Consider the following 13,903-nt stretch of genomic DNA (forward strand, 5'->3'; position numbering starts at 1 on the left):
GATTATCTAATCGACAAAATCAGCGGTTTTTGAAAAACAAAAGGATGCTGCTATCATTGCAACCTCCGATGCTTAGAAATCCATGAAAACAATAGAAAACTATGCGGTCATAAGTCATTTTCGGCGACTTTGAACATGGAGCTTAAGCGATTTGCCGCCACGAAATCGCTGCTGTTTTGAGCATGCTTGAATCTGGGTGCGATTTGCAGACGATTTCTAGTTGGAGAGCAACGAAAAAACCTACCTTGGCGTCAGCTCCTAAGAGTGGTTTGTCGCAACATGGCGCACGGGACTAATACCTGACTTCAAAGAAGACTTTGGCATAGCGTTCGTCTGGGATCTCCCTCGAGATATTTAAGCAGTTGATCACGTGTTATATCTGCTTCCCTCCCCGTGGAATTGAAATTCACGCCTTAATCCTTAATTTTTTTTTTTTTGCGGCAACAAAGAAAACAAATACCGATACAAAACGCATTGCACCTTTTTTCTTCGTCTTTCCCACGATACATTTTTGTTTGCCACAAAGTAGCAAAGCTAGATATATGGAACTTACGTACACTTCACGCTAACCGCTGCGAAAGGCCCCAATTCATACTGAAAGTTGCCAGGAAATCGCTACTACTTTGCGCGTCTGGACTGATAGCTGTATGAATTGCCTGAAAAGCCGCCTGACAAAAACCCCCACGTAAACAGGTCCTCATGTTGTGGTAAGATATAAATAGGAGGTTGCAATCCAATTTGTTTTCATGATTCTTGCCCCATAGCAAACAAGAGTTTAATTCAAACTGACGTTTGTAAATAGTTTGGCAGTAATACACAGATTGGGTTTCTATAATAGCAGCTTCTCCGACGAATTTGATAGAAAAAAAACTTTAAGTCGACCCGTGAAGTTACATAGCTGCACGCTTTCGGTGACTTGAGTGATTGATTAATCTTTTGCTAAAGCAAACCGCAGCCAAACGAATTTCCCGTTCCCCCAGGCTTTTTTGTTAAAGGCTTGCCGTTACTGTAAATGTGCAATGTAAATTTAAAAAATGAACATAGATTAAAAGTCACACAGGAGTAACAAGGGAAAAAAATAAAGTGAGTTCTTAACATTCCTTCTAGTTAGCATCTTAAGTACATCATTATGATAGGATATCACTCATGCGACGCAAATAATTGTTTTGGAAGCAATTAAAGTGTTGATACCACGGTAAATGATTATTTGATTTCTGCCCAATCGTCTCCAACAGAGTCATGTAAAAGCCTACTTGTATGGATATCTGTTTTCATAAATAGCTCACAGTACATTTAAATTGTTACATAAAGGGAATAATACCCTTTTTAACACCTGTGGAGTATTTAATTCTCCCCTGAAACCAATCCTAATTTTTAGTGTCTATTAGAGCCAAAGAAACAAACAAAAGATTTAGAAAGCAATCTGAAAATGCATTTAGTACTCAATGATTTGAAAATCACTGCAGTTGTGGGAGTTGCCGTACTTTGCAAATTCCCTAAATTGACTGATTCGAAACAGTTCCGAGTTTTCAAAACATTTCAACTGAGCAAATCTCTGGAATGAGGTGCTGCTGACATTGGCACTGGCCATTACGGCTGACTTCGAGGATTGAGAATGACAGGTAGAGAAATGCGTTTTAACTTACCAATTTCAGTCGGTCGCGCATCTTATTTTGGACAAGGCAACAATAATCTTTAGTCCTCTGCGAAGTGACGATAGGTGCGACGAATTTTGATTGTGTCATCGCACGCGTGCAATACCGAAGTTACAGACTTGTATACTGGTCGCGTGATTGCGAGTTGATAAGCCGACGGCGGAGCAATGTGCCTGATTATCATATTAACTGTTAATTACCACTCGAGAAACACAAATATTTACATTTTAGAGAAGTCAGCTATGAAAGAAAACCTATAATTCTTAATCACCGACCAGCAGAGAATGTCACGTCAAAGAGGCCTGTTTGCTTTCAATAGACTGTGAAAAAGTTCACAGCTTTCCTTCAAATAGCTGCGTGTACAACATTGTTTCACCGTCAATTACGTAACATTAGGCTGTATGTTAACTCCTTACTTCCTAACAAAAGCGAACTCACGATGAGAAAACACGAAGCCGTTTTGCATTTGAAAGAATGTAGACCGCTTTCGATGAGTAAACACGGGCGACTCAAAATGCCTCGAGGGTAATAAAACCAAGGAAATTGAGTTTTAATCTCTTTTGAAAAAGAACCGACATCGGAAAAACAAAGGAGGGAAGTGACTTGAAGAAAGAATTTGGACATATAGTTTAAAAATGTAATTGCTACGTGATTGAAACAACCCAAATTACACGCTCAAGTTGCTTTTACTGCGTAACTTCCAAACATGCCTAGAAATAACATGTCCAAGATGTTAAGTTTCCCTTAATATCAAGTTCTACCCGAAAGCATTCAGCCAAATGAACTTTTTCTAGCCTTGAATTCCAATGAATTAATTGGTTTCGGGTCAGTTCTATTCAACTGGTTTCAGCAGTTTTTATAAAGGTCAACGTATTTTCAACTGATTGATTCCACGAGTGGTTTATCTGAACAACTAGGAAAATAAGTAATGCCTCTTATTAATTCACATGAAGATCAGTTGAATATTCTTGTTTTTGAGTACGGCTTAGGAACAATTCTGTGTTTGGAATTAAAGAATGTTAGGCATATAGTGTAAGGCCTTTCAGCCCCGAGCTAAAAACTTCAATTCTCTTAACCAAGCCCCATACATTTCTTTAATGTCATTTCTGAGAGTTTAGTGATTCATCAAAGCAATACGTTTTTGGGTGAATTACCGGCTTATCGCACTTTTTGAAACGGCTTCGGAAACATACCAGGCTCGCTTCGTCTCGCCATGGCTATGTTGGCTAGAAAGCGTCTCCAGAAAGTAAGAACCGTGACTTGACCAAAGGAAAATGATATGCCTTCGAAGCGTAATAAAGAGACACGCTAGCTGCATGGCTAGTATGACCGCATTACACGGGTTACTCACGTCATCCTTTTCTATGGCCTCGGAAGCCTGGTACTCCCATAGTAAAGCCTGGCATCTTTCTCGTGACGTCATATCACCTTCGTTCTGTAAGGATTCGCATGTCTTTGAAAAAGAAACAAAAATGTTGCGTTACAAAGGGCGGAGAAGAGCAATGTAAAAGTGCGACAGTGGGTAGTAACAACACTTGTTTTGTTTTCAAAAATAAATTTGTTACTGGACTTGTTGGGCAGCAAAAAAATGTCAGAATATTACGAATTTCGTAATTTCTTGTTAAGCCAAGCACACGAGCAAGTTTGTAACTTCCTTGAAAAATTGTCCTCCTTTTTCACTATACGCCAGCTTTTGAATGAGAAGACTGAGAGCTTCAAGGACATTTGCCAAGGAGAAACCTGTCATATTTTTTGTTCCTCTTAGCAAAGAAACCTTGTCACATACCTTTGCTGTTCAAAGTGTTATACATGAAAAACAATTGAATATGATACACTTAATGACTGATCCAGAGGGAAATGGTCGATGTTTTCCGAGACGAAGTCGAGGGAAACATCGAGATTCGAGGTCTTGTGCTTATACCGATGCTTCCCTCGACTTTTCGTCTCCGCGGGAAACATACATCAACCAATGGAGGCGCGGGTTAGAGTTAACTTGGTTCCAGTGATACAGCAAGAGAAGTTGACTAGGGTTTAACTTACTTGTAGCACATCATATAAGCCTGGCCTGGCATTCTGGGCATCCTCTGTCATAGATACCAGCAGCTCTTGGAGTCTGCGACTTAATGATGGTTTCTCTGCCTCTGTCAACCGCCAATCAGCCGCTGACCACAGGGTGGCAGCCAGACTGAAAACACATGTCTGTGATAAAATGAAAAAGCAGTAAGTTATCAAGGCAACGGGAAAAGAAAACATAGGACAAACTCTGGTGACCAGGCTCCCAAAATTGTCAGCAGTGACTATAAGTACACGACCTGTACCTACGGGTTTGTACACAGTCATCTCTTGAAGATAAAATTACAACACTTGCGGGGTCATGTGAAAGAGGCTCCTTCCCATGATCCTCCGAGTGTTAAAATTTTTCTCTGAGAGGCAGAGTGAGCAATACCAGTCCCTCCTAAGTAGCATATATTTGTTTTGATACGTAAAATGCTTCGATTTTGAGCGCCAGGAAGTTTTGAGGCTGGTTGATCGAAACGCCGTGCTATCCAGGTACAAGATAATACACAACAAATGCTAAACATCATAAACGGTCAAGAGAGAAAATAAGGCCTTTAAGAGGGCCGATGATTAAATATTTCCTTTTATCCTCTCTTGACAAGACATATTGAGACAAGCTACAAGTAAGTTATTTTCCAATGAACAGTAGACACCTTGTAAGACGAGCAATTTGTAGGGACTCTTCTGCCACATTTTGCTATGTTTAACAAAGGCCTCACAAAGGTTTGTAGAACGAGGAAAATGGCGAACAAACCGCCACCAATGCATTGCACACTGGCAGCCGCAGTGTAAGAGCGAAGGAGTTTGGGTCGCAGCTATTATCGTGGGGTTAGGTAAAATGACAGCCGGCCATGGTTCACACTGTGCGTCAATATAAATTTGTTTTGACTTCTGTATTGAAAGCGTCCGTATGAATTATAGACTTGATATTTTAGTAATGTTACACTCCAGCGGACACCAGAAATTACAGGATGAAAATAACAGTATATTGTACAACCAAAATTAAGAACAAAAGGTAGCAGATTTTCACACGCAATTCGCCCACAAAGAGAGCAATATCTTTTAAGAGGTCAATAAGTTAAAGTCATTTCAATTTACAAATTTCTAGAGAAAAACCAATTAGCTGCAAATTTATTCATTGACCGTTGTGATACGAACAAACAAAGCTGATGCTAAGAAAGGAACTTTCATGAATACCAAAAATGCCCGTGGAATTCACTGTGTCTGAGAGGTTTAGTGTATGAAGAGCAAAAGTTGGAATTACGAGGCTCTTGTTACGTTGCTTATGACCCCACAACACTTAAAGGCGGCAATAAAACCACTTTTGTGTTGAGTACTTCTGATTAACACTTTTGGAATACCTCAGGGAGTGTATTGAGATTCCGTGATGAAGAAAGACGGCGGATGTGGTATAAGCCAAAACAAAAACAACTTGATAAGCGGAATAATTGCAGAAGGAAAAAAAACACTAACTTCGCTAACTCCGTCAAAAAAAAAGAAAAGCAATAGTCGCTGTTTTGCTAACAAAGTGATCAAGAAAACGAGACAGTTAATGAAACAACGCACTCAAGTAAATTGTATTGAAAGTTCTCGACACTAAATACCAAAAAGTCTATTTCTATTAATATCGGTCATGAAAGTCACGCTTTCACTGATGTCAGTCTCAAAAATAATAGTTAGCGCAATTTACACCCAATCGAGAAAGAGAAAACAGAAGCTGTGTTATTTCCCTAAGGACATACAGGGTTATATTAGTATATTTTGAATAAGAGATAGTGCATAATTTGCGAATAAACAAGTAACTGATATCATGGCATACCAAACACACGACATAACCGAAAAGTAAACTGCCGGCTGTGAAGTGGCTGAAAACTTAAGATTTCTCGGCCACTTTCTAAGCCAACGTTATGTTAACAACATCAACAGGATGGCAAAACATGACATAACGTTTACAAACGAATCGCCGGTTGTTCTTTTAATAGGGCAAGGATGCACGTGTAAGAAAGTAAAGATTTCTGTTCACTTACCACACTAGCTTGTATTCCAAAGGTAAAGTTTCGTAGAAATGCGTCAAGAGATCTCAGAAGTTAGTAACATAACCTTAAAACTTCTAGAGCTCTTAAACGGACGCGCTGACTAGTCAAACAGACAAACAAATCAAGTGTAATAAATCATGTAAATTTGATGGTTTCGTTGTGCGAGTAAACATTCCCAAGGATATCCGAAGTCCAGTGTAAGAAATCTGTTCCTGATTGAACGTACTTTCAAACCTTTTCGTTCGCAGTTGAAACAGGTATGAAGAAACGGTTTTCCCGTATGTTCGGCTGCTTCTAACTCTTGAATGTAAAATATTTTGAACTCACGCCCGCCGGACTTTTTTTATACTCGCAAATGCCTTCTATTGTTATGCCACACAGTGATGCCTTTTGATTACACAAAGAAAAGGAAACTAATGCGCGACCAGCTGGAACAAAAGAACGAGTACCTAAAGCAAAACAAAGATCTGTTTTCTTATGGTTACATTTCAAGACCACTCTACCTTTTAATGCCTGAAAATGTTACCCAATCTTAAAAACCTGGCATCTAGCATGTAAACCTCCTTGTGAGTCCCCGTTAAATACTTAATAACACAAGTAAGAGAATTACAAGTTAAAGTCAGTGATCAGTTGCCAAATTCTCATGACTTATAAGTATGATTTTATATTGATATCCTGAGCAGAAATCCGGTACTGATCAGGCTCAGGGCTAGCTTTTTTCACTTTATCGCGATCGCAGTATACTAGAGCTGGTCTCTGAGCTTAACTTTAAAGAAACGTCTTACACTATTTTCTCATGCCTTGTTAAGATTTTAAATAGCGCATAGCTGAAACTTAATGCAATTGTGAGTTACAAATACAGAAAGAAACGCTTCATAGCTTCATTTTCAATGACTTATATACCTGCGAATTTGCTTCCACAGCTAAAAGCACATCCATTCAAATTGTTGTCTGCTCTGTCTACTGCAACAAGCTTTTGCTCAAACCTCTACAACGCACAAAGCCATCAGTTTGTTTTATAGCTATGTCATGTAACAACTGAGCACCCATAGGCGTTGACTCTACACGTTGTGCGTTACTCTAAACATACAAAGGCTTCTTGCGTCGACGGGATTACTTAATGGAAATCAATCCCCTATACTGTTCGTAGTTATACAACCAAAACTTAGTGCGTTAGGTAAGGAGCCACTACTGAATGATATTTTCTCTGACCACACAAAGTTTCGTGCGCCGATGACGTCACGCACTTGCACGTAATCGCCTCAGCTGCATGCAAGTTTCTGTATATACAGTGACGTCAGAACAGTAATTAAAAGCCATTATCAGACCGCGTAGTCAGTATTACGTTTATTGTACGAATAGATACAGCTTTAATTGTCATTAAGAGCCTTTTGTATTCAGCACAATAACAGCTGAGTTTACGTTTCTTGTGAACTGAGTTTATAGGCGACGATAGGCGAGAAAATTGTTATTTTCCAAAAAGGATAAAATATAATTGGCACGATGAAATGTTTCAGCTGAAAGAAAAACAGCGATTCATTAACCTATTTACCAGCGTAAATAAATACGTAATAATTTAGCAATTATAGAACGATTGTCGTAATGAATTTTAAACGTTGCGCCCCTGGACATCAAAGTTACTAGGCAAGACTACTGTCAGGTTATTGAACAAAACACTGAGTATTTCACTTTCACTTCAACACTTGACAAAGTTGCCTGGGGTTTAATCTGTTTTTTAAAATCTACATACTGAGTTTTGTTTGACCCTGAAGCTGAAATACTCTAGCTTTGAAATTTCTGACACTTGGTTAAATTGTTCTGTTGGCTAAGAAAAGACGCCTCTCAGAGGATCTAACATCATCTGTAGCCGAGAGTTTGTGTGTAATTACATTTTGTAGCATTCGTAATTAAAACCCTTTCCGCATGACTCTGTTGGACATCTTCGTGTAGTTGTCGCTTTGTTTCACAGTTAGAAGAGAAACGTTCAGTGTGAAGTCTTATTCTGCTTGTTCATACACACCGCGTGGATGTGTGTGCTTTCTAGATTTGCATAATGTGCTATCCTACTTAAATATGCGTACACAAAATATAATATACAATAGGTGCTAATTCTCACGTGCCAATATGTTACACCGACATCCTTGGGGCCGGGAAAAAAGTGTGCACTTGAGAGACGCTATTTATGAAAGGTTAGGACGGGAAATCAAATTGATTAAGAGTGCGTTTAGCGACAGGAATCTCAGTGTTCGACTATACCCTTCAATTGCGACAAAGGACAGTCACTGAACAAGTGACAGATTTTGCCTTATTAAGCCAGCCACCACAATCAAACTTCATTACACGGCGACATGCCAGATCGCAGACAAACAGACGAAGCTGAAAACCTTACAAACGTTACCCTTTCAACCGTAACAGCGAGCAATATTTAAATGCTCTAACTCCTCTTTAATATTTCTTTGCAAAGCTAAGGAAGACAGAAAAGGCCTCTCTGTATATCAAAGGTGGGTGAGAGAGCTTCCTGTAACAATATTATTATTATTTAAGACACCATATTCAGCATTCAATTACTTGTTTAGGAACGTTTGAAACAATTTCAATGAAATCTCCGCAAAAACCTGGCAACTAATAGACGATGGGGTAGTGTGTTACCCAGGTGGGATCAAACTTAAAGGAAAATTTCCACGAATTTTGAATTACGAACTACAAGAACTGATACGGTATAACATGCACGCCTGTTCCAGATTATGACGATGTCTTAATCGATCGACACTGGTTCAATTTGCTAAAATACCGTCAGACACAAAAACCGCAAAGAGACACACTAAAGAAAAGAGTGATAAATGACTCATTAAGTGTACTTAATATGAGCATAACTCGTGACTTATTCTAATCGGGCTTACAGACTATTTGTTGTTAGTTACAGGTTCAAAACGTAAGCTTGCCAAAGGCTATTTTTCTGCCATAACTGTGAACATTCTCAATTACTTAGAGATTAGACGGTTTATCATCAATAAGTAGTACAGTCATTACAACTGACAATACAACCCTTGTTCGCGGTTCTTAAGCCCTATGGGCCGGGTAGCTCTTTTAAATTTGTTATTTTGTGAAAAAATGTCACACGAATATGAAGAGCCTATCGCAGAACGTGACCGGATCAGTGTTCAGTTTTATTTAATAAACGACGCACAAAATTGTGAAGAGAATTATCACAAAACGTTTGGAAACAACGCAATGTACATTGACTAAGGAAATAAGTCATTGTTTTTGCCACTGTAGTCATTTATCAAAAGTAGGCATAAGTTTGTGTAGGGAATCGAAGTTATAAGTTGTTCAAACGTTAAGAAATATAACAAGGTCTTTAAGATGTCTGGAAACGCATGCAGTAACTTGACAAACTGCGCTTGAACGTTGTTAGAGAAAATGGATTAGTGAAGTCCAATTACCTCTTAGCTGTCTAGACATGTGGTTTATCAAAGCACGAAAGTTTCAGTGACTGACCTCCGCTTCGTTAATCATAAACCTCGCAAGACTGATTGATACTTTTCGCACGACACAAGTTTTGAAAACTGAATGCCACAGCTCTTTTGAGAGTATTCCGTGTGGAGCTGGGTGGAAAAACAGTGGGACTACAAGTTTGCAAAATACATGAGGTCTAAGAGTCGATGCAATAAATCCCATATGCGCATTAGATAACTACATAGTACTGAGCACAATATCTTAGCAAGATGGAGATCTTTTCCACAAAAACCGCAGTTAGTACACTGAGAAAAACTTCTTTTTCACTAACTAAAGCGAGAGCGAAAATTATAAAACAACATCGAATGATGAGTTCAACTAGCAGCTTAACTGAAGCCAAGGAGAGCACTTCATACATAATACAACGACCGCGATTGAACGATGTGTGCTTTAAGCTTTACTTGCTGCAGCTTTCGACCCGATTCACTCGACTCAGAGGAAACGTATAAGGAACACAACATTATAGTTCTCCTTAAAATGAAAATGATTCGCTAGTAGTCCGTGAAAAAGACAAAGCACATACCTTGGTCCACGAGTTAATCACATGCGTTGTTTTCCTTTTTGCTGACGATCACAACGACCGTCGGATGAAAATCACGCTAAATTGACTTTGCGTTGATGCAAAGAAATGTCATTGTCCATATCACACATGATCTAACAACATAATCATCTACCAAATGGTGTTAGCCGTGTCGGACTTGATACGAATTATTCTTCAATCCCAGACGCCTGGGTTTCTCACTGGCTGTTTTGCATGCGTTTCGAAGTTCCTGTGGCACTGGACAATACGATGGTTGCCACTGATGTGTCACAACAAACTCATAGGTGACCTCAACGAAATGATATGTCTTTCAGTTGCATTTGCCTCGAAGGCAATGTTAAACGTTTCAAATTTTTCAATATATGGTTTGTTAATGCATGATGAGTCGATAAATTTTGAAGCTTTCACTGCTACATCTTACACCATTTTTGTTGTCATGGAAGTTCTCTCGGTACACACAGTAAGGAGAAATTCTTATAACTCTACTTCCAAAATACAGAGAGCTCTTTATTATGCGGATATCGACACAATTGGGTCCATGTGACGCTTAAGTCAATACTGACAAACTACTATCTATCCACAACACAAACAGTTTGTCTTCAAGGACAGTTCCTGACTTTATACACAACTATTCCTCATATACAGCAATCTCCAGTTGGGTCTCTCTCTAAAGGATTTTGTTCGACTGTATTTACACAAAAACAGTTGAGAAGCCGAGAGTATCAGACCATGTAGCTATTACTGTCAAAGAGCATGTCTCAACAATTACTAAATTTTCTCACCTTCTCGGATGCAAACTTGTTAGAGTATTCTGGAGCCAGGAACAGGTCATCAATAGAAACTCCTACAAGACAAGTGTCAACATACAACAATTAACGGATTGATAAGCTCATGTCAGTTAACACGTCTTTGATGTCACAACCTTAAACAAGATTAAGAGTTTCAAAAACTTCTTTACATAGTCTAGTAAGTGATATCATAAAGCCTCTCACCAGACACGAAAACGCCGCAACCGTTGAAATAAAAATGTTGAATAGCCGATGGTTTTGATGTTAAATGGATATTAAATAAATATCACGTCTAGAGCTGCTTTCTATGAAAAACTGAAGACATTTTGAGCTTCACAAATTGCGGGCACCTCTCGGACGGAACCTGCGCAGAGTGTCTACGAAACGAGATTTGAGAAAGCACAATACATTAGGATTTGAAGAATACAAAAGCATTAGTTAGAATCAAAAGACAGCCTCTAGATACAAAATCTCGCCATTAATAACGTAACTACGTAACTAGAAGTTTTCTTGGCAGTGCTTGGGTGCAGTTCATTAGAATGAAGTCAGCTGAGAAGCCAGTCGTAAGAGAATCGTGAAGAAATCTTTGTCTGTGTTTGCAGCGAGCATAAGGATTGTACCTAATTACCAGCTCGCTAATGGAAGGACCGTCTTTATACATTCCTAATGTGCCCTCTTTGTGCACAGGGAAAGTTATTTTTAGCACACAATTCTTCAGCTAATCCCCCTTGCTAAACAAAAGACAGCCTTGATTTCAGGCACCGTTTAAAATAACCTAACTTATTTGAAGAGCTGCTAGCAATTTTGCAGAATGCTTACTCTGGAAAATGTTCTTACCATGGTAAAATGGCGTCAGAGGTCACAATTACCTTAAATGAACAGGCTAAAGGTGTAGATACTGTACATAAATAAAACATAAACATACTGACAACCTAATTAATATACAAAACAAGGGAAACCTCTTTCAAACGTTTATATCAACGGATGGCCAAACACGCCACTAAAAGCAGTATCAATGAATAATGGGTTAATCAAAACAAGCGTGTGTTGACTGGCTGTTGAACGTTAAGGTCAATACCCTCACTTCAAATCAAACAAACGTTCAACAGATCTAAGCTGATACACAGTTACTTCTGAAGCATGTGCTCTTCTCACACTCAACCCCTTTGAAAAGTAGCTCCACTTTCAAACAACGTGAAAAATACTTCTTGATTTTGCACCATCGAAATGAGCACGAACTATCAAACAACGCTTGAAAAGAGTCTTCGCCATTGTTTAGTACAACTTGAAAGTGACTGAGCAAAACAACTCAGGGGAAAACAGTAAAACCAATTTAGCTCAAACTAGAATGGACCTATTGTTGTGTAAATCTAAGATTCTATTTCAAACGCGATTGTAATGATTCGAACGCTAACGTGAGTAATGAGCTTAAGGTCATTCCCCAGTATTGCATTGCGCATCCCTACTGCGCATAATTTAACGCGTGCATAGCGCGCGCGCATTAAAAAATGGCGGCTTTTTCTTTACAGCTGGACCTCGCCATAGAGGTAAATCGTCATTTTCTCGCAAACGAGTATGGTGACCTAGCATTTTTTTCTGTTGTTTTGAATTGAGTATTAAATTTCTCTGTGTAAAATAAATATGGACCAATTCTCAGTGTAGAACAAAAAACAATCGTCGGAAACGTGAATTTGGCAAGCAATCGCGACTACAGTCATGGTGCTATTATAAGGATTTATTGGGTATAAACAAGGTGCATAGTGATTGATGCGACTTCAGCGAAAACAAGTGCTCATTGTTGATTCACGTAAAAGAATCTTAACTAATGATTCTTGCTGTTTATATTGGTCCTTGAACTAATTTCAGTTTTGATTTATGTTTTTATTATCTTTGTCCCAATGCGAGGAGGTTAGTTCTCGAATTCGAAGAGAGCCTTCTTCTTCTACACCGTCTCAACGAGTTTCGTAAAAAGGAGAGGTTGCATGGCAAGATCTTAGGCGAGGTTGCACAGCATATCAATCATGTCTGGTTGCTCATCTTTTATAGCTGTTCCATCACGGTAAGGAAAGCAAGTAACAGTCAAAAGAGCGTTAAACCCGACAAGTTGACAGAAGTCAAGCTCTCTTTCGTCCAGCTACATAATATTCCATCTGAACATCTTAAGATTCCGGTTTAAACCCGGTAAACAAACAGGGAACTTAACGCTTTCCAAAGGTCGCAAACTTAGTGCGTACAAACCTGTGCTGAGGTGCTTGAACTTGATGGTACCACTTGGGTTGATGATTACGGTTTCCAGGGACACGTAAGAAGCTGAAAAAAGAGACACGTAAGAAGCTGAAAAAAGAGACATTAATAACCTGAACTGCTTGGGTTGACCGTCGCTTTAGTAACGCGGGAGTCATGAGATCCCTTTGAAGCTCACAAATTTTTTTCCGAAGCCTCTTCATAATTTCTCAAATAATCATTTCTATCTTTCCTTCACGTCAACTATCCATCACTCTCTGTCAGCAATTCATAAATATTACATGCACTCAAGCCATTCACCAAATAAACATTATTCTATTCTCAGCCAAAAGAAACGAAGCCATCATTAATTGATTCGGCACCGATTACAGAACCATTACAGTACCATGTACATGTGGCTTCCAACTCTGATTGGCACGATAGGCTTCTTGTTATTAACCGGTTGTCTTATAAACCGACCCCCCCCCCCCTCCCCCTCCCCCCTCCCCTCTTCCCCTGGGAAGACCGCTTTATCTTTTAATTGTTATCTACACTTACGCAAACTTCCCAGCGCATCCAGGGTCCGCAACGTCTTGGAACACTCTTTGCAAATGGCGACCAACTCTACTTCAGTCAAACAGGAAGAGAGGCCGTTCAACAGCTCTCGGATATTCACAGCCTATCACAAAACACGTCAAAAATCAACTTTATTCCGGCAATCCGGATTAACATTCTCTTTATATAATTTCTGTAATTTTCGGAGATTTTCTGATCATGCAAGTCCTTCATAGCTCCTGGTCTGCCTACTTGAATTTGTTATAGGAGGTAAAAAGAAAGTCGACTTTAAATCCCCGAATCGTAACATAACACGAGTAAAATTAAATATTTGCTCTCAGTTAGAATGTTTATGTCTTTCCCCGGCTTATCATTGGTATTCAGCCTTACGATACAAAATTGGGAGGGAATTGGGGAAAGGTATCAGTTCGTATAAGTCTAATTGGGCAATAACGAAAATACATACTGAACGGTTTATAAATACCTTTCTTAATAGACTTAGTTTTAGATATAAATTAGCAATGTAGATTT

The 13,903-nt window shown here is 39.0% G+C and overlaps 1 protein-coding gene across 1 annotated transcript in view; it reads right to left on the reverse strand.

Moving 5' to 3' along the window:
- The window catches only part of LOC110061276 (uncharacterized), a 42,672-nt gene that overhangs the window by 20,908 nt on the left and 7,861 nt on the right, over positions 1–13,903 (reverse strand). The window contains exons 2-6 of the mRNA XM_089290958.1: positions 13,376–13,496; positions 12,833–12,904; positions 10,589–10,650; positions 3,696–3,854; positions 3,007–3,108 (exon numbers count right to left, since the gene is read on the reverse strand). Of these exons, the coding sequence (XP_089147084.1) occupies positions 3,007–3,108; positions 3,696–3,854; positions 10,589–10,650; positions 12,833–12,904; positions 13,376–13,496 (516 nt within the window). The remainder of the gene's footprint in view (positions 1–3,006; positions 3,109–3,695; positions 3,855–10,588; positions 10,651–12,832; positions 12,905–13,375; positions 13,497–13,903) is intronic.

Source organism: Orbicella faveolata, unplaced genomic scaffold, assembly GCF_042242905.1.
Source record: "Orbicella faveolata isolate gen_17 unplaced genomic scaffold, um_ofav_v1 contig_1, whole genome shotgun sequence".
In the NCBI taxonomy this organism is placed as follows: Eukaryota; Metazoa; Cnidaria; class Anthozoa; order Scleractinia; family Merulinidae; genus Orbicella; species Orbicella faveolata.